At 43.7% G+C, this 26,112-nt stretch overlaps 1 protein-coding gene across 2 annotated transcripts in view; it reads right to left on the reverse strand.

The window, feature by feature from the left end:
• LOC106562306 (spondin-1) overlaps positions 1-26,112 on the reverse strand; it is a 146,171-nt gene that overhangs the window by 23,283 nt on the left and 96,776 nt on the right. For both annotated transcript variants that reach the window (XM_045689214.1, XM_045689213.1), the window contains exon 7: positions 6,977-7,041. In XM_045689214.1, coding sequence (XP_045545170.1) covers positions 6,977-7,041 — 65 coding nt within the window. The remainder of the gene's footprint in view (positions 1-6,976; positions 7,042-26,112) is intronic.

Consider the following 26,112-nt stretch of genomic DNA (forward strand, 5'->3'; position numbering starts at 1 on the left):
GAGTTGAATAAATAGTATATTATTGAACAGCTGTGTTTGTGTGTGTGTGTGTGTGTGTGTGTGTGTGTGTGTGTGTGTGTGTGTGTGTGTGTGTGTGTGTGTGTGTGTGTGTATGTGTGTGTGTGTGTGTGTGTGTGTGTTTGTGTGTGCATGTGAGCGTGTGCATGTGAGTGTGCGTGTGTGTAAGGGTTCATATCTGGAGAGTCAGTGCAGATAAGGTGCAGATATTCTCTGAGGTGCAAATAGTCTCTAAGGTGCAGGTGTGTGTGTCTGTGCCTGTGTGTTTGTCTCTTCACAGTCCTCTGTTCCATAAGGTGTATTTTTATCTGTTTTTTAAATCTTATTCTACTGCTTGCATCAGTTACCTGATGTGGAATAGAGTTCCATGTAGCCATGGCTCTATGTAGTACTGTGCGCCTCCCATAGTTTGTTCTGGACTTGGGGACTGTGAAGAGACCTCTGGTTGCATATCTAGTTTAAACAGACACCTCGGTGCATTCAGCGTGTTAACACTTCTTACAAAAACAAGTAGTCATGAAGTCAATCTCTCCTCCACTTTGAGCCATGAGAGATTTGCATACATATTATTAATGTTAGCTCTCTGTGTACATTTAAGGGCCAGCCGTGCTGCCCTGTTTGAGCCAATTGTATTTTTCTGAGGTCCCTCTCATAGCACCTGACCATATGAGTGTGTGTGTGTGCATGGGTGTGTGTGCTCGGATGCGTGCCTGCGTGTGTACAGGTGGCAGGTGTATGCGTGAGATAGAGATATTCCCAGAGAAACATTGAAGCGGATTATGTCAGGTTATCTAGAAGCGCAGGTAGACCAGTGGGACTGAGAGGGAAACTAGATGAAACCAGACATCCTCTCAATCGTGGTTCACCTATGAAGGACAGACAGACAGACAGACAGACAGACAGACAGACAGACAGACAGACAGACAGACAGACAGACAGACAGACAGACAGACAGACAGACAGACAGACAGACAGACAGACAGACAGACAGACAGACAGACACCTTAAAGGGGAAAGCAGCTGCAGCGCCCCTGAGTCTCCAGTTTACTGTGTAAAATGTACTCCTCATCAATCCAGCCAGGGAGGGCAAAAGCAAACATGTCATTTAAAAGGACATTGTGAAAACGGCAGGCAGGGAGAATGATGTGTTTACACGTCAATAAAACACGGCCAGAGGGAAGTAGGAGGAACGTGAACACAACACAAAGGAAATTGATTCCTTCCAAGTCCAGCCCGGCTAATCCCCTGGCGTGTATGCAAATGAGGCGGGCAGGAGGTAATTTCATCAGTGCGCCGCAGTGTTTTTAATTAGGCGAGCTTCCCTCAACGATAGCTCCAGCAAGCCTCGTAAATCCGTCTCCGTGATGACCATAATGCTGACCTTGGTGTGGCGGCGTGGAGCGGTTGGTTGGTTGGAGACGGCTCTGGTGGAATTCTATTCCTTCCATTACTTTCTTTTCCTCCCTCTTTCTCTCTCTGACCACATCTCCTTCTCTGTTGCTCTCTCTGTGTCCATCTTTCCCTATTTTGGCTAATTTCTCTCTTTCTCTCTCTCTCTTCCTCTCCCTTGAACATGTTATGAGTCTCAGGAGACAGACTGCTGTAGCTCTGCTGTGTGTAATAATGGCTGTCATATCTGCACCCCTCCGCTCACCCACCTCCCTCGCTCCCTCTCCACCCTCCTCTGACTCTCTCTCCCTTTCCTTTGCTCCAGCCACCACATCTCTCTCAAGATGACCACTTTAGTTCATAATCAGTACAAGTGATCAATGTGGAACAAAGGCACCAGAAAGGAAGATGGATAGAGAGACAGGTAAATAAATACATAGTTACATAAACACAGTGTATTCATTAATGTTCTAGTCCCATGATGATAGTTCTTCCAAACCACTCCTAACCAAACACTGATTCCAGATATCCCTGAACCTGAAGCTCCATCTCTAAAGATCTGCCTTGGATCCTTCAGACATAATAAAGAGCTGGTTTTCTAACCACTGATAATTAATCACCGTCTATTTCTCTTTCTCTCTCTCTTTTGCTCTCTCTTTTGCTCTCTCTCTCTCTCTCTGTTTATTTTTTTCTTCCTCTTCCTTTTCTTCAAAGGCAGGGTAGTAGGGTTTGTTAATTGGCAGGCAGCTGTGTAGTATAGGTCAGCGTGATGTCTTGATACACAGGAGCCTGGAGGCCATTAACCTTGATGGAGAAAAACCCCTCCAGGAGTTATATCAATCATAATCAAAGCACACACCCTCTTAGCCCACACACATACATACACATGTACACACAAGTGCAGTAACATAAGCCCCCTTCACTAATTCACACACACACACACACACACACACACACACACACACACACACACACACACACACACACACACACACACACACAAACTTTATGAATCACATATCACATGTACAAAGACGTACAAACAACATTTATAAACATGTTCAAAACATGTACGAACATGTACGAAAAAAAATCGCATGCAATCCCAACAGACTCATTTTAAACAATAAAAAGAAACATCCTGCAATTGTAGGAGGAAAATACGCAGTTAACCATTTCTGCACCCTACTTTCAAGGAAGAAAACCTCATGTACAAACAGAATGTGTGCATTTCCACATCACACTACAAGCAAGAACCTCCACCTCCTCCTCTTCCCCTCCTCTCATCCTCCCTTTCCTACCACCCATCCCCTAAACCAGTTGATTTGATTTCCTCTGCATTTACACTGCCACTTTATGATACAATTAATTTGCTAGCATATAAACAAGATAGCGAGCTAATTACCCTCTGTGTATTTAATTGGCTCTGTCCCTAGCTGTGGCTGCCTTTGGAAGCTCTCTTTGGAGTCTCACACTCAGATCCTCTGTGAGAGTGTTTTTTACATTGAGGACGCTTTTCTCTCTGCGCAACCTGGGCTAACTTGCTCCTTGTGTTTGTCCTAAATAAGAGATAAAATTAAGGTTTATGCATGCAGGAGTCTAAAGGAAGCCTAGTCACACTGATCAGCTTGGTGCATGTGGAGATGAGCTCACAGATTTCTCCTTCACCCATATCCAGATAGCTGATGTTCTGAAAGAGCTGCAAAATCTGGACCCCTACAAATCAGCCGGGCTTGACAATCTGGACCCTCTCCTTCTAAAATGATCTGCCAAAATTGTTGCAACCCCTATTACTAGCCTGTTCAACCTCTCTTTCGTATCGTCTGAGATTCCCAAAGATTGGAAAGCTGCCGCGGTCATCCCCCTCATCAAAGGGGGAGACACTCTAGACCCAAACTGCTACAGACCTATATCTATCCTACCCTGCATCTCTAAGGTCTTCGAAAGCCAAGTTAACAAACAGATTACCGACCATTTTGAATCACAAGGTACCTTCTCCGCTATGCAATCTGGTTTCAGAGCCGGTCATGGGTGCACCTCAGCCACGCTCACGGTCCTTAACGATATCATAACCGCCATCGATAAGAGACATTACTGCGCAGCTGTATTCATCGACTGGCCAAGGCTTTCGACTCTGTCAATTACTACATTCTTATTGGCAGACTCAACAGCCTTGGTTTCTCAAATGATTGCCTCGCCTGGTTCACCAACTACTTCTCTGATAGAGTTCAGTGTGTCAAATCGGAGGGTCTGTTGTCCGGACCTCTGGCAGTCTCTATGGGGGTGCCACAGGGTTCAATTCTTGGGCCGACTCTCTTCTCTGTATACATCAATGATGTCGCTCTTGCTGCTGGTGATTCTCTGATCCACCTCTACGCAGACGACACCATTCTGTATACTTCTGGCCCTTCTTTGGACACTGTGTTAACTAACCTCCAGACGACCTTCAATGACATACAACTCTCCTTCCGTGGCGTCCAACTGCTCTTAACCTGTTATGGCTAGTATTTTCACGGCTGGATAAAAAATGTACCCGATTTAATCTGGTTACTACTCCTGCCCAGTAACTAGAATATGCATATAATTATTGGCTTTGGATAGAAAACACTCCAAAGTTTCTAAAACTGTTTGAATGGTGTCTGTGAGTATAACAGAACTCAAATGGCAGGTCAGAACCTGAGAGATTCCTTTACAGGAAGTGGCCTGTCTGACCATTTCTTGAACTTCTTTGCCATCTCTATCTTTTACAAAGGATCTCTGCTCTAACGTCACACTTCCTACGTCTTCCATGGGCGCTCAGAGCCCGGGAAAAACCTGAATGTCGTCATCCCAGCCCCAGGCTGAAACACATTATCGCCTTTCTCAAGTGGCCGATCAAGGGACTGTGGGCTTAGGCGCGTGCCCTGGCCGCCCCCGTCTTTGTGATTTTTCCTCTGTTTGCCGAAAAGGAGATTCCCGGTTGGAATATTATTGCTTTTTTACGAGATAAATTGCATAAAAATTGATTTTAAACAGCGGTTGACATGCTTCGAAGTACGGTAATGGAATATTTAGAATTTTTTTGTCACGAATTGCGCCATGCGCACGACCCTGATTTACCATTTCGGATAGTTTCTGGAACGCACAAACAAAACGCCGCTATTCGGATATAACGATGGATTATTTGGGACCAAACCAACATTTGTTATTGAAGTAGCAGTCCTGGGAGTGCATTCTGACAAAGACAACAAAGTTAATAACATTTTTGTTATAGTAAATCTGATTTTGGTGAAGGCTAAACTTGCCGGGTGTCTAAATAGCTAGCCCGTGATGGCTAGAATATTGCAAAATGTGCTTTCACCAAAAAGCTATTTTAAAATCGGACATATCGAGTGCATAGAGGAGTTCTGTATCTATAATTCTTAAAATAATTGTTATGCTTTTTGTGAACGTTTATCGTGAGTAATTTAGTAAATTGTTAGTAAATTCCCCGGAAGTTTGCGGGGGGTATGCTAGTTCTGAACGTCACATGCTAATGTAAAAAGCTGTTTTTTGATACATTTTTGAACTTGATTGAACAAAACATGCATGTATTGTATAACATAATGTCCTAGGTGTGTCATCTGATGAAGATCATCAAAGGTTAGTGCTGCATTTAGCTGTCTTCTGGGTTTTTGTGACATTATATGCTAGCTTGAAAAATGGGTGTCTGATTATTTCTGGCTGGGTACTCTGCTGACACAATCTAATGTTTTGCTTTCGCTGTAAAGCCTTTTTGAAATCGGACAATGTGGTTAGATAAAGGAGAGTCTTGTCTTTAAAATGCTGTGAAATAGTCATATGTTTGAAAAATTGAAGTTTTTGTATTTTTTAGGAATTTGTAATTCGCGCCACGCCTATCATTGGATATTGGAGCAGGTGTTCCGCTAGCGGAACGTCTAGATGTAAGAGGTTAAACGCAAATAAAACCAAATGCATGCTATTCAACCGATCATGCCCGCCCATTCATTATCACTACTCTGGATGGCTCTGACTTAGAATACGTGGATAACTACAAATAACTGGGTGTCTGGCTAGACTGTAAACTCTCCTTCCAGACTCATATTAAGCATCTCCAATCCAAAATTAAATCTAGAATCGGTTTCCTATTTCACAACAAAGCATCCTTCACTCATGCTGCCAAACATACCCTCGTAAAACTGACCATCCTACCGATCCTCGACTTCGGCGATGTCATCTATAAAATAGCCTCCAACACTCTACTCAACAAACTGGATGCAGTCTATCACAGTGCCATCCGTTTTGTCACCAAAGCCCCATACACTACCCACCATTGCGACCTATACACTCTCGTTGGCTGGCCCTCACTTCATACTTGTCGCCAAACCCACTCGCTACAGGTTATCTACATGTCTCTGCTTGATAAAGCCCCACCTTATCTCAGCTCGCTGGTCACCATAGCAGCACCCACTCGTAGCACGCGCTCCAGCAGGTATATCTCACTGGTCACCGCCAAAGCCAATTCCTCCTTTGGTCGCCTTTCCTTACAGTTCTCTGCTGCCAATGACTGGAACGAACTGCAAAAATCTCTGAAGCTGGAGATTCCCATCTCCCTCACTAGCTTTAAGCACCAGCTGTCAGAGCAGCTCACAGATCACTGCACCTGTTCATAGCCCATCTGTATACAGCCCATCTATCTACCTCATCCCCATACTGTATTTATTTATTTATTCTGCTCCTTTTGCACCCCAGTATCTCTACTTGCACATCCATCTTTTGCACATCTAGCATTCCAGTGTTTAATTGCCATATTGTAATTACTTTGCCACCATGGCCTATTTATTACCTTAATTCCCTTATTTTACCTAATTTGCACTCACTGTATATAGACTTTTTTTCTTTTTTGTACTGTATTATTGACTGTATGTTTTGTTCATTCCATGTGTAACTCTGTGTCGTATGTGTCTAACTGCTATGCTTTATCTTGGCCAGGTCGCAGTTGCAAATGAGAACTTGTTCTCAACTAGCCTACCTGGTTAAATAAAGGTAAAATAAATAAAATAAAAAAATTCAGGCCAAGTGCTTTTAAGTGGCTCCATGGCACAGAGCAACACGTCGAGTGCAGAACTTTGGATCAGTGAGTTGTGATACCTCAGTTGTGTGCTTGGGAGGCAAGACATGATTCGACGTGAGTAGATGAGCGATGAAGAAGACCGTGCAGTGTGGTGTAACTCATGCATTTGTGAAAAGAGAGAAAACATGGAAGGAGTGAGAAGAAGAAGGGTGAGGGTGGCATATATAAAGGAGAGAGAAGAAGGGTGAGGGTGGCATACAGAAAGGAGAGAGAAGAAGAAGAGTGAGGATGGCATACAGAAAAGAGGGAGAAGAAGGGTGAGGGTGGCATATAGAAAGGAGAGAGAAGAATAAGGGTGAGGGTGGCATACAGAAAGGAGAGAGGAAGGAAAAAGGACATTGCTGCAGGATGGGTCAGTCCCTCAAGAGAAAGTGTGAGTGAGTTAGACAAAGAGAGAGTGAAAGAAACAGAGAAAGAGAGAGAGATGATAGCGGAGGTTGCTGTTGGACTACTCACACATTCAAGGGTTGCCAGGCAGGCCACTGAGCCTTCATTTTGATGACTGTCAGAACGTCATCCCCCTGAGAGAGAGAGCGAGAGAAACAAATTCACTTGTCGTCTGACAGATAGAGGCCCAGCCATATTCACCACATTACACTTGAGGGGAGAGAATGGATGAAGGTCAGTTTATTTCCCCCTCTTCCCTTTTTCTCTCTGAGACAAAGGAGTGATGAATACAGCGCGCGTCACTTCAGATGGAGCGCCGGCATCACCACTTCAAAAAACCTGCATAAATAGTTTATCAGTAGCTCTGGACACCGCAGGGTTCTCTGTGTCACTGCCTGAGAGAGAGGGAATGTCTCTGTGTTGGTCCCAGATCAGATAAAACACTCAACGCATAGAGCAGGATTTAACCCCAGACTGAACTCAGACCTGAGAGAGACACAGCTCCATCGACATCCAATCACAACAAAGGAGAATCAAATCAAATCAAATTTATTAATATAGCCCTTCTTACATCAGCTGATCTCAAAGTGCTGTACAGCAACCCAGCCTAAAACCCCAAACAGCAAGCAATGCAGGAGTAGAAGCACGGTGGCTAGGAAAAACTCCCTAGAAAGGCTAAAACCTAGGAAGAAACCTAGAGAGGAACCAGGCTATGAGGGGTGGCCAGTCCTCTTCTGGCTGTGCCGGGTGGAGGTTATAACAGAACATGGCCAAGATGTTCAAATGTTCATAAATGACCAGCATGGTCAAATAATAATAATCACAGTTGTCGGGGGTGCAGCAAGTCAGCACCTCAAGAGTAAATGTCAGTTGGCTTTCCATAGCCGATCATTCAGAGTATCTCTACTGCTCCTGCTGTCTCTAGAGAGTTGAAAACAGCAGGTCTGGGACAGGTAGCACGTCCGGTGAACAGGTCATGGTTCCATAGCCGCAGGCAGAACAGTTGAAACTGGAGCAGCAGCATGGCCAGGTGGACTGGGGAAAGCAAGGAGTCATCATGCCAGGTAGTCCTGAGGCATGGTCCTAGGGCTCAGGTCCTCCGAGAGAGAGAAAGAAAGAGAGAAAGAGAGAATTAGAAAGAGCATACTTAAATTCACACAGGACACCGGATAAGACAGGAGAAATACTCCAGATATAACAGACTGACCCTAGCCCCCCGACACATAAACTACTGCAGCATAAATACTGGAGGCTGAGACAGGAGGGGTCAGGAGACACTGTGGCCCCATCCGATGATACCCCCGGACAGGGCCAAACAGGAAGGATATAACCCCACCCACTTTGCCAAAGCACAGCCCCCACACCACTAGAGGGATATCTTCAACCACCAACTTGCCATCCTGAGACAAGGCCGAGTATTGCCCACAAAGATCTCCACCACGGCACAACCCGGGGGGGCGCCAACCCAGACAGGAAGACCACGTCATTGACTCAACCCGATCAAGTGACGCACCCCTCCTAGGGACGGCATGGAAGAACACCAATAAGCCAGTGACTCAGCCCCTGTAATAGGGTTAGAGGCAGAGAATCCCAGTGGAGAGAGGGGAACCGGCCAGGCAGAGACAGCAAGGACGGTTCGTTGCTCCAGAGCCTTTCCGTTCACCTTCACACTCCTGGGCCAGACTACACTCAATCTTAGGACCCACTGAAGAGATGAGTCTTCAGTAAAGACTTAAAGGTTGAGACTGAGTCTGCATCTCTCACATGGGTAGGCAGACCATTCCATAAAAATGGAGCTCCATAGGAGAAAGCCCTGCCTCCAGCTGTTTGCTTAGAAATTCTAGGGACAATTAGGAGGCCTGCGTCTTGTGACCGTAGCGTACGTATAGGTATGTACGGCAGGACCAAATCGGAAAGATAGGTAGGAGCAAGCCCATGTAATGCTTTGTAGGTTAGCAGTAAAACCTTGAAATCAGCCCTTGCCTTAACAGGAAGCCAGTGTAGGGAGGCTAACACTGGAGTAATATGATCAAATTTTGGGGTTCTAGTCAGGATTCTAGCAGCCGTATTTAGCACTAACTGAAGTTTATTTAGTGCTTAATACGGGTAACCGGAAAGTAGCGCAGTGCAGTAGTAGTAGTAATTTTTCAGCATCATTTCTGGACAGAAAGTTTTAGATTTTTGCAATGTTACGTAGATGGAAAAAAGCTGTCCTTGAAACAGTCTTGATATGTTCTTCAAAAGAGAGATCCGGGTCCAGAGTAACGCCGAGGTCCTTCACCGTTTTATTTGAGACGACTGTACAACCATCAAGATTAATTGTCAGATTTAACAGAAGATCTCTTTGTTTCTTGGGACCTAGAACAAGCATCTCTGTTTTGTCCGAGTTTAAAAGTAGAAAGTTTGCAGCCATCCACTTCCTTATGTCTGAAACACAGGCTTCTAGCGAGGGCAATTTTGAGGCTTCACCATGTTTCATTGAAATGTACAGCTGTGTGTCATCCGCATAGCAGTGACATTTAACATTATATTTTCGAATGACATCCCCAAGAGGTAAAATATATAGTGAAAACAATAGTGGTCCTAAAACGGAACCTTGAGGAACACTGACATTTATAGTTGATTTGTCAGAGGACAAACCATTCAGAGACAAACTGATATCTTTCCGACAGGTAAGATCTAAACCAGGCCAGAACTTGTCCGTGTAGACCAATTTGGGTTTCCAATCTCTCCAAAGGAATGTGGTGAAGAAGCCAGGAGAGTTATGAGAAAATGTTTCATCGACATCAGTTTTGCCTTTCTACTAGATTGGCTTGTGAAATAATACTTCTCCTGTCCATATCATAGACATGTAGTGTGGACATGAAAATATTATATCAAATCAAATTGTATTTATTATATAGCCTATATAATCGGTTTAATGTTCAACATTAAACATATCTCTTGGATAACAGCATTATACATATTAAGCACTCTGGCCCATTCCAAGTGGAAATCATATTTCTTAAACGCAATTCACTTGGAGCACAATAGGATCATTGCGACTGCAAAAGACACAATTAAAAGTGTTTGAGCACCACACTGGCTCATTTGCGCCCAGACTTTTTCATTACGGCTGCGATTTATGACATCACACTGTGGCAGTAATGGCTCTTTTGCTGTGAATAGCTGGCTAGCAGCTGACTAGAACATTCTGTTTGTATTGCTATAGATGAGAGAGACTGTGTGATGTACAATAGAATGAAGAGTGGATTCTGTCATATGTGCGATGAACCAAACCCTGCTCTGGGCATTTTTGATGCCTTTACACAATGGTATAGATAAAGCACATTAGAAAACATGGATATATTGGTACATATGTAATACAGCAATTAGAAAGCTATCATTTGGGCGAGACTATAAATGGTGACATAAATGGAAACCCTGTGTCCCGATGAACAATGAACATCGAACACAAGTCCTCAGAAGAAAAGAAAACTGCAGCTCAGCACATCTTGTCAGACATCTGCCACCGGGCATGTTTGCACCTGTGGCTTCTATAAAGATAAAAGTTAACTATCCAATGCAAGATCATTGCTTTACAAGCCACCAATTAATGTTTCCAATAGAGGATTCTGTTCCAGTACCTTCCAGTCCCATTCCTGTGTGTTGGGTAATCACTTTTTTATTAATTATTTCCTGTAAGATAATTACCCATAGTATAAGGCTGTGAGCCCCACCCAGTCATACAGAGCTGATGTACTTTCTTTGTCCTCGAGAGCTGCAGCGCATGCAGGCTTTTGTTCCAGCCCAGCTCTAACACACTTAATTTAACAAACTGGTCTTGTCAGAGCGACTCTAACATGCAGGAGGGGTGAAGTCAGGCGCAGGAGACCAAGGTACGAGAAACACACGTTTAATGAACAAAGTCCAAAAGTGCCGTAACACAAGGCAGGGTACAAAACACAAGCGACAGGATAGAACCCTAAATGAGTCGGGACGCAGCCCAGCAAACCCTAATGCCTAAATACAGAACGGCAGAGGAAAATCAAATCCACAACCTATGATAAGACGACACAAAATAATCCTGCACAAACCAAAACCAAAAACAGACAGACTAAATACCCCACTAATGAACTAACACAAAACAGGTGCTAACCTAAACAGACATCACCAACTGAAACAGAAAAGGAGATCGGTGGCAGCTAGTAGGCCGGCGACGACGACCGCTGAGCGCCGCCCGAACGGGGAGAGGCGCCACCTGTAGACGTTGTGACAGGTCTTCATCGAAGACCACAATTTGTAGATTATTTGAATCAGCTGTGTTAGTGCTGGGTGGAAAAAAACCCTGCACACACTGACAGCAGTTTAAAACCCCTGTTCTGACCTCTAGATCTGTACTGCCAGTACACGTAAGCAGTCATAAGGCTTATTCATACTGCAAATGACCTCTGAACCTTTTTCCACACCTCTCTTTACACATTTACTTGCAATACCAATGGGATCACAGCTAGCTCGTGGTAACACCATCTCACTTCAGCAGTCAGCAAAAGCCACACACCCTTTGAGACCTTGCCTGATTGCCCCAGCAACTATTCTTGAGAATAACCTGTTCCCCTCTGGCTAAGTGATGAGCACTCTGTAATCAGCCAGGAACCCTGACTGGAACCTAATCGGGGGGTTTTGTGGAGAGTTGGGTTTAGCGTAGCACCTCTGAACTCCACTGCTTCTGTCTCCTGAATGCGCTGGGAAAGGCAGTGCAGGATCCAGCTAGCTCTGGTTGAGAGAGCAAAGACCTTATTATGGTTGTTTCCAAATGCCATGAGGGAACGGGTTATTGCCACTGAATACATGAACTACATGCATTGGACACAGAATACACAGAATAAGTAACAGAATGTGGGCATACTTATCAACTAGATGTACATCTTACAGTATGGCAGAATGTGTATCACATACTGTACTGTATGTATTGGCTGATTCATCACAAAACTAGAATAAAACAGGACCATGATTTTGAGGATTTTGACAAAATGTTGTCCATAGAAGGGTCCTTTGGAGGTGTCACATCTGCTCCTGCAACGCCCTCTACAGCTCATCCTGTGTCTCCTTGACCTGCCGCCACTCCCCCAGTACTCTCTCCCTCTCCCTCTCTCTCTGTGTGTTTGTGATTGTGTGGGCAGAGACAGGTGTGCTGGAGTCAGAGCAGATCCCCACCAGCTGCAACCTGTTCCATAATCAAGACCTCTACAAATACTCTGCCACTTCCACGCTGCCAGATCGTAATCTTTGCTCAGTCAGTCTACGTTTCTACTATTCAGATCCTGTTATCCTGTTGTGCCTGTTTTCCTTGCCTGATGCTGTTTTCCTCTCCGGTACAGTTCTGCCCGCTCTGACTCTGGTCTCTGTCTCCAGTCCCACGTCTCGTCATCCTGCTACTCTGTCCTGGATTCCCCACTCTACTACTCCCTTGGATTCCCCTCCGGACCTGCTTACCCTGTCTCAACCCCTCTCGCTCCAGCCTCAGCCTCCGCACCTGGTTTCCAGCAACCCGCCCGGGCTTCCCCTGACCTGCACTCCATCCTCCCCCTGTGTTTCAATAAATACATTGGTTACTTCATCCCATTCTCCTCGTCTGAGTCTGCTCTTGGGTTCCCCTGTTCCACTCCGCATAAAAGGAGGAAGTATTGTTGACATTTGTTGTATGTATCTTAAAGCATAATTGGGAAATAATTAATTGAAGTTGGAACATTTTGGCCTTACCCACCATAATGTTTCATCTGTAAGTGCCAGAAATAAAATATTTGTCATATGAAGCTTTACCGCTTGCTCTGTAATGAGTAGTTTGATTGGAATAACAATTTTCTTACATTAATATATGAATATTGAAAAATATAAACATGAATAAAGGAAGCCTGGGTAAGGTCAACATTTCACACATTTTTCAACTTCAACTAATATATATTTTTTATTATGCTGTAAGATACAAATGTCAACAATTCTTCCCCCAAAGGACCCTTCTATGGACACAATTTTGTGAAAATTAAAAAGATCATGGTCCTGTTTTGTTCTAGTTTCGTAAGGAAATCCCCTATTGTGGAACACCCCAGTGTCAAAGAACAGGTTAGTCTGTACCAGAAAGTATAGCAAAACAAACCAATATACTAAGGCTGCTCATTTGAGCATACACCCGCCAAGACTGCTCTTCAGTTCCCGCTGTGTCTATTGTTGCAAGTCTATGCCTCTCTGACGCATCCGAAAAAATATGATTTGATTCATCTTTGTTTCAGACAAGTGCTTTGTTGCCAAAGAAACATAATGGCCCAGTGTTGTTCAGAATAGCTCTGTCGGCTTGATGATTGTGTTTTAGATTTGGACTTGAAAGGAAACATCAGGGAAATAGATTAATTAAACTCTCCACTCATGGTGAAGGGAGGAAGATAGAAAAAGAAAGAGAGAGAGAGAGAGATTGAGAGACAGACAGAGAGAGCAAAAGAGAGAAGAGAGAGACTGACAGAAGTCCCTAAAAAGCAGATGAAAGCGAATAAGAGAGTGAGAATGAGCCAGCCACTGTAGTGGGATGTGTGCTGATGAGGAATGGGTCTCAGAGCTCTCAGAGGTCTGTGTGAACCATAGCTTTGTCTAATTACACCACTGCTCTACTCCAGACTCCAATACTCCACTCCAGCCCCCATAGAGCTTCATTATAGCATTACTCCTAAGGCAGAGAGGGTGATTCCAACAGGATCTGTTCTCTCCTCTCACCTCTCAGAAGGAACACACTGACAGATCTCCAGATGTGGATGGCAGTGTATGTGTGGTGTGTGTGTGGTCTGCTTCAAAAGGCACTCCAGGGAACAAAGAGATAGAAGGGGGACAGATTTTCGAAGCACACTCAATCCACTTCAGAACATCCTGCATTCTATGACATGTCAGCCAGCCCCATTCCCCAGTCACTTTAAAATCCATTTGATTTAATTGAACCACCCACAGGTAGTGCTCTGGCTCAGATCATTAAGGTAGCCTATTCCTCCTCCACTTTCAGGATGCCGTCAAAAGAGTACGCCGAAACAGGCTTCTCATCACAAAGCGGCAAGGATGAAAAGAATGTGCTTTTTACTAGTGCAAAAGAATGTGCAAATTACTTTTTTCTCTTGTTTTTTCATTTTTACCAAAAGGAAATGCATTCAAAATGCGTTTGAATGCTATAAGCAATTTAGCCGCCCCATCACTTGGGATGATGGTCCCTTTTTTCAGGGAAATAATTTTCAAACTTGATTTGAAAAGAAAATTGGTGATTCTTTCACTTGTCTCTCTCCTTCTCCCTCCCTCCATCTCTTTCATTCTCCCTCTCTCTACCTCTTTCTTACTCTCCTCTCTTCAGCACTCTCTTTTTCTCTTCCATTCTCTCTCTCAATTCCTCTCTGTGATGATACTCTCAAATCTCATACAATAGATAATGAACATGATCCTAGAGTAGCACCTGGGAAGTCTCTGATTGGACACCACTGTGCTAATGATTGTAACATCCACTCAGCGTGTTGTGAATGCTAACACAACATCAGCTAGCCAACTGTAGGGAGGATATGTAGTGAGGTTGATCGACAGATAATAGTGTAATGATGTTATTGCTATAATAAATGGTACAATAGTCAATAAACGTATATGTTCATACTGAGTGAGTGGGTTACTGACATGCTAGAATAGTACCGGAGACTCTCGATTGTGGCAGTGGTCTTTTCTAATATATGTAAACAGACTATCTGGGAAAGCTGCATTGGCATTGTAAAATAAAGTATTTTTGTCTAGAGCTTAGATTTCTCTCTGTTCCTTTCATTGTCAGACTGAGGAGGGGGACCAGCCTGACAAACAAATAAACTCATTTCATTTCAGCACAAAATAACAAGGTTATCTCTTTTTAAAAGCCCTCCATCTCTTTTTAGGAAAGATTCCAAATGAATTTGATGGATGAGCTCAGGTTGCAGCTTGTAGAAAAAATGTTATGACATTGACAAAGGTTGTAAACGTAATCACACTGAACAGTTACAACAAGGTGATGTTAGAGATATATAAACTCAGCAAAAAAAGAAATGTCCTTTTTTCAGGACCCTGTCTTTCAAAGACAATTCGTAAAAATCCAAATAACTTCACAGATCTTCATTGTAAAGGGTTTAAACACTGTTTCCCATGCTTGTTCAAAGTACCATAAACAATTAATGAACATGCACCTGTGGAACAGTCGTTAAGACACTAACAGCTTACAGACGAGAGGCAATTAAGGTCACAGTTATGAAAACTTAGGACACTAAAGAGACCTTTCTAGTGACTCTGAAAAACACCAAAAGAAAGATGCCCAGGGTCCCTGCTTATCTGCGTGAACGTGTCTTAGGCATGCTGCAAGGAGGCATGAGGACTGCAGATGTGGTCAGGGCAATAAATTGCAATGTCCGTACTGTGAAACGCCTAAGACAGCGCCACAGGGAGACAGGGCGGACAGCTGATCGTCCTCACAGTGGCAGAACACTTGCACAGGATCGGTACATCCAAACATCACACCTGCGGGACAGGTACAGGATGGCAACAACATCTGCCCGAGTTAAACCAGGAACGCACAATTCCTCCATCAGTGCTCAGACTGTCCGCATAGGCTGAGAGAGGCTGGACTGAGGGCTTGTAGGCCTGTTGTAAGGCAGGTCCTCACCAGACATCACCGGCAACATCAAACCCACCATCACTGGACCAGACAGGACTGGCAAAAAGTGCTCTTCACTGACGAGTCGCGGTTTTGTTTCACCAGGGGTGATGGTCGGAATCGTGTTTATCGTCGAAGGAATGAGCATTACACCGAGGCCTGTACTCTGGAGTGGGATCGATTTGGAGGTGGAGGGTCCGTCATGGCCTGGGGCGGTGTGTCACAGCATCATCAGACTGAGCTTGTTGTCATTGCAGGCAATCTCAATGCTTTGCGTTACAGGGAAGGCATCCTCCTCCCTCATGTGGTACCCTTCCTGCAGGCTCATCCTGACATGACCCTGCAGCTTGTCAATGCCACCAGCCATACTGCTCATTCTGTGTGTGATTTCCTGCAAGACAGGAATGTCAGTGTTCTGCCATGGCCAGCGAAGAGCCCAGATTTCAATCCCATTGAGCACGTCTGTGACCTGTTGGATCGGAGGTTGAGGGCTAGGGCCATTCCCCTCAGAAATGTCCGGGAACTTGCAGGTGCCTTGGTGGAAGAGTGGGGTAACATCTCACAGCAAGAACGGGTGCAAATCTGGTGCAGTCCATGAGGAGGAGATGCACTGCAGTGCTTACCGCAGCTGGTGGCCACACCAGATACTGACTGTTATTTTTGATTTTGATCCCCCATTTTGTTCAGGGACACATTATTCCATTTCTGTAAGTCACATGTCTGTGGAACTTGTTCAGTTTATGTCTCAGTTGTTGAATCTTGTTGTATTCATGCAAATATTTACACATGCTATGATTGCTGAAAATAAATGCAGTTGACAGTGAGAGGATGTTTCATTTTTTGTGCTAAGTTTAGATGGATGTGTATGTGTGTGTGTGTGTGTGTGTGTGTGTGTGTGTGTGTGTGTGTGTGTGTGTGTGTGTGTGTGTGTGTGCATAACTGTTTGTGCATGTGTGTGTTCTGCATGCTCTGACAGATGTCTGCTTTTTCCTCAACTTTCTATAGTTGCCTTTGTGTCTGACCTTCCTTCTATAGGTCTTCTCTGATAACTGTGGCCTTGCTCATTACCATAAAAACCTTGGGAGGGAATTTATAGCATTTCTCCCTCTAAGAGAGGCCATGCTGATCTGCAGCACAGAGGGCTTACTGGCCACATCTAACCAGTAGGTTTTAATAGAAACAAACACAATAGCTCAATATACAGTACAGACAGGTACATCTGTGAAAGGATAATTTCACAGACCTCTGTAAATAACGCTACTAAAACAACTTGCATTGCACTTATGTTGGATTGATACACAATGATTGGTGGAACGTATACAAGGATCAATCATAAAACATGCATTATTGTAGACCCTTTCTGACAAGCATACATACCACTAATCCACACAGTCGACACAAAATGCATCCAAAAGATGACATTGTCGGGAGACTGCAAATCACACAATAGTGCTAGACATTTCCTTGCCTTGGTTATACTAGGAAACCAACACATTGAACATTCACTCTCTAAAGTCATCAGATTGCAATAACGGCTTCCGGAAGGACACAGATGAAAAAAATACATGTTGGTGGTTTTACCCTAACAGTGTCTTCAGAGGTGCTCTGTCTTTATCCCCATCTCTAGATCATCAAATGGACCATGCCTCGACAGAACACATTAGTTGTCTGCCTGATAGAGTGCCACTTCGGCCAGACTATTTTAACCTGGTAATTACCATAGTTATAAACCAGTGGGCTAGGTAGAATTTACATGGCAATGCTTCCCACCTGTCAAGTTCTAACTAGGGGTAGCCAAACAGGTAAAACTTGATAAAGTTGCACAGGTTCTCTAATAAACCAGCACAGCAGATCATTTTCTATTCTTACATCACTAAGATAAATAACACTTAGTAAAAGGCTGTGTGCTTTAAAAGGTTAATACTTTCACAGTGGTCTCGTCTCATCCCCAGTCCCTATGGAGAGAGGAAATTGAATATGTGGTCTTTTAATTGGCCGGTCTGGAGTCTATCTGATCACGGTCAGGCAAGCATCCTCATTCTCCGGCCCACTGTTTTTAATCCATAATAAAACATTTGATGCAGAAGCCTCACTAGAGCCACACTGTACTTGCCTTGCATACAGGGGGGAAAACATATTCTATTTCATTTTTAGTCCAGGCAGTAAATATAGCAGTGGCAACTGGCTTTGACTGCTCTGTAAATGTGCCTATAGTATAAAAGTTGATGCTGGCGGAGCCGATGGCAGTCCCTTCACGGTGCTGTACTGTCACTTTGGATTCAAGAGATCTTTCCTAGGTGATACATACAATCTGCTTGGCACAGGTGTGGCTTGGCAGGGAAGCTGAGAGGTCCTGGAGAAGAGAGAGAAGGACAGAGAGAGATGACTCCTGGCCTCTTCACTCCTACACCTCTTCACAGAGACTTGTAGCACTTGAAGTGGAGTGAGAGAGAAGGAGAGGGAGGAGAGGAGGAGGCGGTAAAAGGTGAGCCATAACTCTTTGAAGTGGAGCATGGGGGACCTGCTCCCTCCTGGCTTTAGGAGACAGCTTGGCTCCCACGCAGCCCACACTTAATGTAATTTAGTCTTAAATAATGAGGTGGAGGGAGGGTTCAAAAGCTCTCCTCCCTTGGCAGAGCGATCAGGAAAAAACAACAGATCCAGAGACTCAAGGTTTAAGATACCCTGTAGAATACGAACAGGGGTCAGAAGGAGAAAGAGATTGAGGTGTAGGTGTAGGGGAAGAAGAGAGACAGAAGCAAGAAAGACAAGAAGTTAACCTAAAATTGTTAGAGGGAAAGTGGGAATGACCAAGAGCGATGTCAAGAGACAGGGAAAAAAAATAGTCCTTATCAGTAATGACTACAGTGTACTTAATCTTCCAAAATGACAAACATAGTGAGGAGTGGAATTTGTGACCGAAACACAGTGCTGCGATGGGGACCAGCAGATAGCACACGTTTGTGAAGATAAATGTGGTAGCCTAAGTACAACGCAGAGAGAAACGCCAAAATGATACTTGGCAGTGAGCAGGAAATAGAAGCTTCCCACACACACTTTCTAATTTGGTTGAGAAAGACATCTAGTGAAAACAATAAGAGAGTCTACTGTAAGTGAAAGAGTGGTACTTTGTAGAGAGAATCGACAGGAGTTGTCGATGGATACACCAAATCTCTGTTCAAGTTTTTTCTAAGGCTTCTACATCAGACATGCAGTGATTTAGAGGCAAAACACTTCAACTGAGAAGTGAGTGTGTGTTTAGTAATCGACTAGTTGCAGATACATGAACTGCAGATCACACACACACGCACACGCACACGCACACACACTCACAGACTAATGAACGTTTTGTGACTTATGAGCTTTGTGATTTACGTCTGTAAATGCATTCTCAATACCACACTGTCTCGCAAAAAATAAATGACGTGATGATGTGATTAGATTATTAACGTAGCTAAAACGAGCTCTGGCTCAAAGCAGCCTCATAAATGTTTTCAGTAAGACATTGTCATACAGAGTTGAAATATCTAGCCAATTGTCACGTCCTGACCAGTAAAGAGGTAATTTGTTATTGTAGTTTGGTCAGGACGTGGCAGGGGGTGTTTGTTTAATGTGTTCCGGGGTTTGTTGGGCAATGTTCTATGTTAGTCTATTTCTATGTCTGTGTCTAGTTTATCTATTTCTATGCTTAGTTTATTGGTTTGACCTTCAATTGGAGGCAGCTGTTTCTCGTTGCCTCTAATTGAAGGTCCTATTTAGTAGGGGTGTTTTTTCATGTTTTTTTGTGGGTAGTTGTTCCGAGTGTAGTTGTATGTCTCACAGGACAGTTTTTTTCGTCGTCGTCGTTGTTGTTTTGATTAAGTGTTTTGTTTCGTTTTCTTCTCAATAAACAAGAAGATGAGCATACACATTCCCGCTGCGCCTTGGTCCCATCTTTACGACGAACGTGACACCAATACATTTAGAATTGAATAACAATGCTTGTGAACTTCAGAGCTGTAATGATTTCACACTTTGGCTTTGGTTAAAAGCAAGTACAAACGCATACTAGTAGTAGTCATTGCTCGAGAGAGTCTACACATTCTGGGTGATGCGAAGCATTGGGTATTGATGATCACCATTCTCAAACTAGAGCATTGCAGATTTTGTGAGGATAAAATCAAACATCCCATGGGCACAGACGTCAGTTCAACGTCTAGATTTTATTTACATTTTATTTACATTTATTTCACAATGTCATTGTATTTAGGTAAAAAAATATGAAATGCCCTTACGTTGATGCCTTTTTGCAAATCAAATTAGTTTTCCACGTTGATTCAACGTCATCACATTGCTTTTTAGGGGGTTTAAATGATGTGAAAACAAGGTTGATTCAACCAATTTTTGCCCAATGGGATGTTTGAAAATATTGAGATGGCTGAAAGACGGGATCGGTAGCCCTCAGATTGTGTATCTGACCAGCGCATATTAAATGAACGTTGTGATAGGCACGAATAGGCAACAACATGGGGATTCATGTACAATCTCAAAAACCTGTCTGGGACAGCTAAATCGGCGGCAAAAATGAGTAGTGTACGCCCGGCTTAACATAAACACATAATCACTAATGGGCCCTTGACAGACTGGTGAGGGGAAAAAAACCTCCAATAGTGTTTGGCCACACTTTGTGGCAATCTGACAGACAGAAAGGGAGAGAATGACAGAGAGAGAATGAGAGAGAGAGAGAGAGAGTGAGAGAGACCGCGAGAGAAAGAAAGAAAGAAAGAAAGAAAGAAAGAAAGAAAGAAAGAAAGAAAGAAAGAAAGAAAGAAAGACATACGGATGGACGGCCAGACAGACAAAGGACACCTGTAGAAGATCAATTTGTTCAAATAATATAATAGAATTACCAATGACTGAGGCCCCATTGTAATGTAATACACCGGCTCTACAACTCAGTATCGCAAGATTTTATTTTTATATTTTTATTTCACCTTTATTTAACTAGGTAGGCCAGTTGAGAACAAGTTCTCATTTACAACTGCGACATGGCCAAGATAAAGCAAAGCAGTGCGACAAAAACAACAGCACAGGTACACATGGGATAAACAACCGTACGGTCAATAACACAATAGAAAATCTGTATACAGTGTGTGCAAATTAAGTAAGGAGGTAAGGCAATAAATAGGCCATAGTGGCAAAGTAATTACAACTTACCAATTAACACTGGAGTGATAGATGTGCAGATGAGGATGTGCAAATAGAAATACTGGTGTGCAAAAGAGCAGAAAAAACAAAAAACAAATATGGGGTTGAGATAGGTAGTAGGTTGGATGGGCTATTTACAGATGGGCTGTGTACAGCTGCAGCGATCGGTAAGCTTCTCTGACAGCCGATGCTTGAAGTTATTGAGGGAGATATAAGTCTCCAACGATTTTTGCAATTCGTTCCAGTCATTGGCAGCAGAGAACTGGAAGGAAAGGCGGCCAAAGCAGGTGTTGGCTTTGGGGATGACCAATGAAATATACCTGCTGCAGCGCGCGCCACAGGTGGGTGTTGCTATGGTGACCAGTGAGCTGAGATAAGACGAGCTTTACCTAGCAAAGACTTATAGTTGACCTGGAGCCAGTGGGTTTGGCGGCGAATATGTAGCGAAGACCAGCCAATGAGAGCATACGGGTCGCAATGGTGGGTAGTATATGGGGCTTTGATGACAAAACGGATGGCACTGTGATAGACTGCATCCAATTTGCTGAGACGAGTGTTGGAGGCTATTTTGTAAATGACATCGCCGAAGTCAAGGATTGACAGGATAGTCAGTTTTGCGAGGGTATGTTTAGCAGCATGAGTGAAGGTGTCACAACTTCCTCCGAAGTCGGCTCCCCTCCTTGTTCGGGCGGCGCTCCATTTTTCAATTTTTCATTGTTCCATTTGTTTTGTCTTGTTCCCCGCACACCTGGTTTACATTCCCTAATCACAATGCATATATATATTCCTCTGTTCCCCCCATGTCTTTGTGTGGAATTGTTTTGTTTTGTGTTTGTTGTATCGCGCTAGTCTGGTTTTTCACCCTGGGCATTGCCTGTACCCTATTTGGGGAATTATTGGTGAACCTTATGGTTATATTATTGACGCTATTTTGCGCTTGTCACTTTTGCCGGTTGGCTTGAGTTGTAGCTGTTTGCGCCCGTCTGTTTGTTGCTCTTGGCTAATAAAGTTGCCTGATCACTTATTCTCTGCTCTCCTGCACTTGACTCGAATGACCAGCAGCGAAAACCCTGACAGAAGGAGGATGCTTTGTTGTGAAATAGGAAGCCGATTCTAAATGTAATTTTGGATTGGAGATGCTTAATATGAGTCTGGAAGGAGAGTTTACAATCTAGCCAGACATCTAGGTATTTATAGTTGTCCACATATTCTAAGTCAGAACCGTCCAGAGTAGTGATGCTAGGCGGGCGGGTGCGGGCAGCAATCACTTGAAGAGCATGCATTTAGTTATACTAGCGTTTAAGAGCAGTTGGAGGCCACGGAAGGAGTGTTGTATGGCATCAAAGCTTGTTTGGAGGTTTGTTAACACAGTGTCCAAAGAAGGGCCAGATGTATACAGTATGGTGTCGTCTGCGTAGAGGTGGATCAAAGAATCATCCGCAGCAAGAGCGACATCATTGATATATACGGAGAAAAGAGTCGGCCATAGAAATGAACCCTGTGACACCCCCATAGAGACTGCCAGAGGTCCGGACAACAGGCCCTCCGATTTGACACACTGAACTCTATCTGAGAAGTAGTTGGTAAACCAGGCGAGGCAGTCATTAGAGAAACCAAGGCTGTTGAGTCTGCCGATAAGAATGCGGTGATTGACAGAGTCGAAAGCTTTGGCCAGTTCGATGAAGGTGGCTGCACAGTACTGTTTTTTATCAATGGTATGATATCGTTTAGGACCTTGACCGTGGCTGAGGTACACCCGTGACCAGCTCGGAAACTAGATTGCATAGTGGAGAAGGTACGGTGGGATTCGAGATGGCCGGTGATCTGTTTGTTCACTTGGCTTTTGAAGACTTTAGAAAGGCAAGGCAGGATGGATATAGGTCTGTAACAGTTTAGGTCTAGAGTGTCTCCCCCTTTGAAGAGGGGGATGACCGCGGCCACTTTCCAATCTTTAGGAATCACAGACGATACGAAAGAGAGGTTGAAAAGACTAGTAATAGGGGTTGCCACAATGGCGGTGGGTAATTTAAGGAAGAGTGGGTCCAGATTGTCAAGCCTAGCTGATTTGTAGGGATCCAGATTCTGCAGCTCTTTCAGGACATCAGCTGTCTGAATTTGGGTGAAGAAGAAGCGGGGGTGGGGGGCTTGGGCCAGTTGCTGCAGGGGGTGCAGAGCTGTTTGCCAAGGTTGGGGTAACCAGGTGGAAGGCGTGGCCAGCTGTAGATAAATTCTTATTGAAATTCTCGATTACCATAGATTTAGCGGTGGTGACATTGTTTCCTAGCCTCAGTGCAGTGGGCAGCTGGGAGGAGGTGTTCTTATTCTCCAAAGACATGTCCCAAAACTTTTTGGAATTCGTGCTGCAGGATGCACATTTCTGCTTGAAAAAGCTCGCCTTTGCTTTCCTAACTGGCTGTGTATGTTGGTTCCTGACTTCCCTGAAAAGTTGCATATCGCAGGGACTATTCGAAGCTAGTGCAGTGCGCCACAGGATGTTTTTGTGCTGGTCAAGGGTAGTCAAGTCTGGAGTGAAACAAGGGCTATATCTGTTCTTAGTTCTACATTTTTTGAAAGGGTCATGCTTATTTAAGATGGTGAAGAAGGCACTTTTGAAGAACAACCAGGCATCCTCTAATGACGGGATGAGGTCAAAATCCTTCCAGGATACCCGGGTCAGGTCGATTAGAAAGGCCTGCTCGCTGAAGTATTTAACCTCTTATGGCTAGGGGGCAGTATTTTCACGGCTGGATAAAAAACGTACCCGATTTAATCTGGTTACTAATCCTACCCAGTAACTAGAATATGCATAAACTTATTATATATGGATAGAAAACACCCTAAAGTTTCTAAAACTGTTTGAATGGTGTCTGTGAGTATAACAGAACTCAAATGGCAGGTCAAAACCTGAGAGATTCCTTTACAGGAAGTGGCCTGTCTGACCATTTCTGGAACTTCTTTGCCATCTCTATCTTTTACTAAGGATCTCTGCTCTAACGTGACACTTCCTACGTCGTCCATAGGCGCTCAGAGCCCGGGAAAAACCTGAATGTCGTCATCCCAGCCCCAGGCTGAAACACATTATCGCCTTTCTCAAGTGGCCGATCAAGGGACTGTGGGCTTAGGCGCGTGACCTGGCCTCCCCCGTCTTTGTGATTTTTTCCTCTGTTTGCCGAAAAGGAGATTCCCGGTCGGAATATTATCGCTTTTCTACGAGAAAAATGGCATAAAAATTGATTTTAAACAGCGGTTCACATGCTTCGAAGTACGGTAATGGAATATTTAGAATTTTTTTGTCACGAATTGCGCCATGCGCACGACCCTTCTTTACCATTTCGGATAGTGTCTGGAACGCACGAACAAAACGCCGCTATTCGGATATAACGATCGATTATTTTGGACCAAACCAACATTTGTTATTGAAGTAGCAGTCCTGGGAGTGCATTCTGACGAAGACAACAAAGGTAATGAAACTTTTGTAATAGTAAATCGGAGTTTGATCAGGGCTAAACTTGGTCGGTGTCTAAATGGCTAGCCGTGATGGCTGGGCAATCTACTGAGAATATTGCAAAATGTGCTTTCACCGAAAAGCTATTTTAAAATCAGACATATCGAGTGCATAGAGGAGTTCTGTATCTATAATTCTTAAAATAATTGTTATGTTTTTTGTGAACGTTTATCGTGAGTAATTTAGTAAATTCACCGGATGTTTGCGGGGGGTATGCTAGTTCTGAACGTCACATGCTAATGTAAAAAGCTGGTTTTTGATATAAATATGAACTTGATTGAACAAAACATGCATGCATTGTATAACATAATGTCCTAGGGTTGTCATCTGATGAAGATCATCAAAGGTTAGTGCTGCATTTAGCTGTGGTTTTGTTTTTTGTGACATTATATGCTAGCTTGAAAAATGGGTGTCTGATTATTTCTGGCTTGGTACTCTGCTGACATAATCTAATGTTTTGCTTTCGCTGTAAAGCCTTTTTGAAATCGGACAGTGTGGTTCGATAAAGGAGAGTCTTGTCTTTAAAATGCTGTGAAATAGTCATATCTTTGAAAAATTGAAGTTTTTGTATTTTTGAGGAATTTGTCATTCGCGCCACGCCTATCATTGGATATTGGAGCAGGTGTTCCGCTAGCGGAACGTCTAGATGTAAGAGGTTAAGGGAGCGTTTGACTGTGATGAGGGGTGGTCGTTTGACCGCGGACCCATAACGGATGCAGGCAATAAGGCAGTGATCGCTGAGATCCTGGTTGAAAACAGCAGAGGTGTATTTAGAGGGCAAGTTGGTCAGGATAATATCTATGAGGGTGCCCATGTTTACGGATTTGGGGTTGTACCTGGTAGGTTCCTTGATAATTTGTGTGAGATTGAGGGCATCTAGTTTAGATTGTAGGATGGCCGGGGTGTTAAGCATATCCAGGTTTAGGTCACCTAACAGTACGAACTCTGACGATAGATGGGGGGCAATCAATTCACATGGTGTCCAGGGCACAGCTGGGAGCTGAGGGGGGTCTATAACAAGCGACAACAGTGAGGGACTTATTTCAGGAGAGATGGATTTTAAAAGTAGTAGCTTGAACTGTTTGGGCATAGACCTGGATAGTAGGACAAAACTCTGCAGGCTATCTCTACAGTAGATTGCAACTCCGCCATCTTTAGCCTGTTGAGGACAGACGTTCCGCTAGCGGAAACCCGTTCCGCCAGCGGAACCCCTAGCCAACAGCCAATGGCATCGCACGGCGCAAAATACAAAACCAACTAAAATACCACAATTCAATTTTCTCAAACAATCAACTATTTTACACCATTTTAAAGATAAGACTCTCGTTATTCTAACCACATTGTCCGATTTCAAAAAGGCTTTACAGCGAAAGCAAAACATTAGATTATGTCAGGAGAGTACCCAGCCAAAAATAATCACACAGCCATTTTCAAAGCAAGCATATATGTCACAAAAACCCAAACCACAGCTAAATGCAGCACTTACCTTTGATGATCTTCATCAGATGACACTCCTAGGACATTATGTTATACAATACATGCATGTTTTGTTCAATCAAGTTCATATTTATATCAAAAACCAGCTTTTTACATTAGCATGTGATGTTCAGAACTAGCATACCCACCGAAAACATCCGGTGAATTTACTAAATTACTCATGATAAACGTTGACAAAATACATAACAATTATTTTAAGAATTATAGATACAGAACTCCTTTATGCAATCGCTATGTCCGATTTAACCTGTTAGGGCTAGGGGGCAGCATTTGCACGTCTGGATAAAAAAAATGTACCCGATTTAATCTGGTTACTAATCCTACCCAGTAACTAGAATATGCATA

The sequence above is a fragment of the Salmo salar genome, chromosome ssa11, assembly GCF_905237065.1.
Source record: "Salmo salar chromosome ssa11, Ssal_v3.1, whole genome shotgun sequence".
Taxonomy (NCBI): Eukaryota; Metazoa; Chordata; class Actinopteri; order Salmoniformes; family Salmonidae; genus Salmo; species Salmo salar.